General features: G+C 32.1%; 1 protein-coding gene across 1 annotated transcript; it reads left to right on the forward strand.

Moving 5' to 3' along the window:
* Positions 1–49: 49 nt before the first annotated feature.
* Positions 50–2,955, forward strand: HELRODRAFT_160382 (hypothetical protein; the record flags this gene model as incomplete). Its single annotated transcript, XM_009017344.1, has 3 exons — positions 50–148; positions 2,579–2,624; positions 2,792–2,955. 3 exons carry the CDS (start codon positions 50–52, stop codon positions 2,953–2,955), a joined length of 309 nt encoding a protein of 102 aa, XP_009015592.1.
* Positions 2,956–3,367: the final 412 nt, after the last annotated feature.

Consider the following 3,367-nt stretch of genomic DNA (forward strand, 5'->3'; position numbering starts at 1 on the left):
GCTGTGAATTGTCGGATAGAGATTGGAATTGCACAATGCGAGAGCTTCAATGGCCGTTTTGGGCTGTGAATTCATCTTTACCCAGTACTGCGTCCAGAGCATTTCTTCATTGCGTACAAATTCAATGGCCGTGTTGTCATCATACGAGGTCAAATTTGTTATTAAACTTTTATATTTCGTAACAGCTTGGTCAATTAAAAACCATGTTTTATTCTGTTCTGCATTACCACTTATTCGGAGGAAAACTGAAGGTATCAAACGACTCAAACCCATTATAGCTATTTGAATTGTTCCAAATTTTGATTTCATGTCTGTTATCATACTATCTAGCATGGGAATAAATATAGCAATCCTGAAATATTCTTCTAATGAGTTACTTTTAATATTTGCACGATTTACTTGTCTTTCTATACATCTTGGCATTTTTAATTCAATATTCAGTTCCTCTGCAACTTTAGAAACTCTCGTAAAGATATCATGAAATATTTGCTCAACATTTTCTCTTCTAGATTGAAGATTATCTATGACTCTATTAGCATGTTGAGCTGCCTCGACCAAATCTAAATTTTCTGTTTGTAAAACTTTGCTTAGTGGCTTAGTTAGAATTAATGGATCGGCAATTGAGTACAAAGCTATTAAAAATTCAGAATCAGTTAAAGCCAATAACAACGTCTCTGCTTTAGATGATGTTTCTCTGTCATGCCAATTAGCAATATTTTCTAAAGAAGCTAGAACATATTGCAGGGACTGTCTAAAACTGATAATCGAATCATGGCGTTCAACCCAACGTGTCTCACATAAAGGCATGACATTTTGTCTCAAATTTTGACTTTCATTTTTAAACATTATTCTTTGCACTAATTTTCTTTTTGGCCGATGCGCGAAAAAAGGAAGCCGTTTGCTTAATAGTGCCCATTGCATTTCTTATGGCTTGTACATCGGATGTTTTAGATAAACTCAAGTTCAGTCCATGGTTAGTACAAACACAATGAATACATGATGTAGCTTTTTTTGATATTTCTGCAGCTGCACCACATGACTGAGATGTCATGACAGAACATCCATCTGTTCCACAACCAACACAATGCTGTGGATCTAAAGTTAGCGCTTTTAGTAAACGTAACACTGAGCCGGCTAACATTTTTCCGGTTAATTTTGGTTCTGATTCTATATCTTTGTATGCATCCTCTAGAGAATCCACAAATGCAACAAAATCTTCTCTAACCTGGCCGTTGTAAACATATCGTAAGCTCAAAGACAATTGCTCAATACCATATATATCAGTTGTTTCATCAAATAAAACTGAATAAAATTTGGCTGCTTTAACTCTCTGTACAATAGTATCTGTAATAATATCGCCAATTGTGGTTATGATTTCATTTTGAATCGTTTTGCTTATGTATGTCGCATTTGATTTAGATGATTTTAAATGTTCTTCAAGAACATGGTCTCCAGCATCGACCCTAAACTGAAGTAGTTCTCTGAAATTACCCTCATTTCTAACTGGACCGGTACCATATACCCCTTCATTAAGCATGTCATTGTCCAAATTTTCATCATCTTCATCATCATCATTATCAGCATCGCCTGCATCATTAGTACTTATATTAAGTTTTCCGTCATCTCGATGTCCTCGTAGAGGAATATTTTGTTTTCCCAAAAAAATAATAGATTTAATTATGGGCTTCAATCTTTCCTGTTTTCCTTCATTTGCTGATATCTTGCGGAATAGAGTTGATTAACAACTTCAAATGATGAATTTTGGTATGATTTGACAAAATCATTGCCCCTCTGAACTGACTCTTTGTGATACCTGTATTGTTCATGACAGCTGAGATCACCATCTTTGCCTAATAATTTTGCAAATGATGTAAGTGGTTTTTTTACTAATTTTTGCAATGGCGTTTGATGACTAATACCGCCGGTGTCAGCCATTAGAGCACAATACCTGCAAAATAAACCTTGTTCCACATGCGAGTATGTCAACCATGCATTAAATGTTTCCAAGTGACTTTTCAAAATGTACCGTTTTTCATTTTTACCATTTTTAATATGATTTGAACACGGAAATTTGTAGCCAAATTCTGGTTTCCATGGATTTTGTAGAAGTTCAAATTTTATATCATCATTAATTGTTTTATTACTGCTGCCCACATACAGTCCAATATCATTATTATGTACAAAATCCATTTGTTTATAGACTTTTTCATTATTCTTTATCTTGTTATCTTCGTCATTATCGTGCAAAGCTACTTGCTCAAATGATTCATCATTTTTAACAATCACTTTTTCATTATGATTATCGGAACTATCGCCTTCATGTAGTTCTAAAAAAATAAACTAAATTTAACTTAACTCTGAACACTTATTTAACAATTTCTATGCTACTAGTGAACAAATTCATATCGTATGGTGATCTAACCTGGTGGATGTGCCCTTTTAGTTTGCTTCACAAAACGATCCATATATATTTAAATTAATCTTCTAAAAAAAACTGAAAATATGATTATGAATTATGATACTTATACAGTACTATTACTAGCGCAACTCAAATTTGAATTTTTAAAATGAAAATCAGACGGAAGAAGCGTTCAAAAAATTTTCAAGTGTATTTTGCCGCGTGGGTGCGTTCATAATTTTCCTTTGATCATTTGTAATAAAAATTATAAATAAATCAAAGTAAACATAAAACATTATATTATTCAATTAATTTACATTCTAAAATTTATAATCAAAAATGGATATATTCAACATTACAAAATATTTATTTAAAAATTTTCGCCCCCCCCAGTCAAACTTCCTGGATCCGCCCTTGGATCTATTGGTATCGAATTTTATGGGACTTGCGTTAGGTCGTTGAGGTTGCAAGGATTTTGTAAGAGTATACTGGCTAACATAATAATACGGTTGTTGATCCTAAAACAAAGCTATGGTCTGGTCATAACAAAACGCTAATATGAAAACACCTCTTTTGAATACAGATTTTTTGAAAAACCGATTTTTGCTTCTATTTTGATAATTAAACAATCATCTAAGTGTTATAACTAAACAATATATTAACCTTTAACAGCCTAACGTTCCATTTTTGGAACATGTTTTTATATCTAAATATAATTTTCTTTCTTATGAAATTAGCAGTAATTTATGGACTGTTTTTAAGATCAATGAATAAATTTTCATATTCAATTAATCTTTTGTGTTTGCAAACATTTTATCGCTCACTTATCTGTTTTAAAAGTTTGGTGATTTCAGTAAAATTGAGTAGTGTGATCTTGTGATAATTTTCACCACATAAAAAAAATCAATATTCAAGTAAGTGCTATAGTATATTATCAGTATAGAGTCTAGTTTATGTAGAAGTTAAAAG

Source organism: Helobdella robusta, assembly GCF_000326865.2.
Source record: "Helobdella robusta unplaced genomic scaffold HELROscaffold_2, whole genome shotgun sequence".
Classification (NCBI taxonomy): Eukaryota; Metazoa; Annelida; class Clitellata; order Rhynchobdellida; family Glossiphoniidae; genus Helobdella; species Helobdella robusta.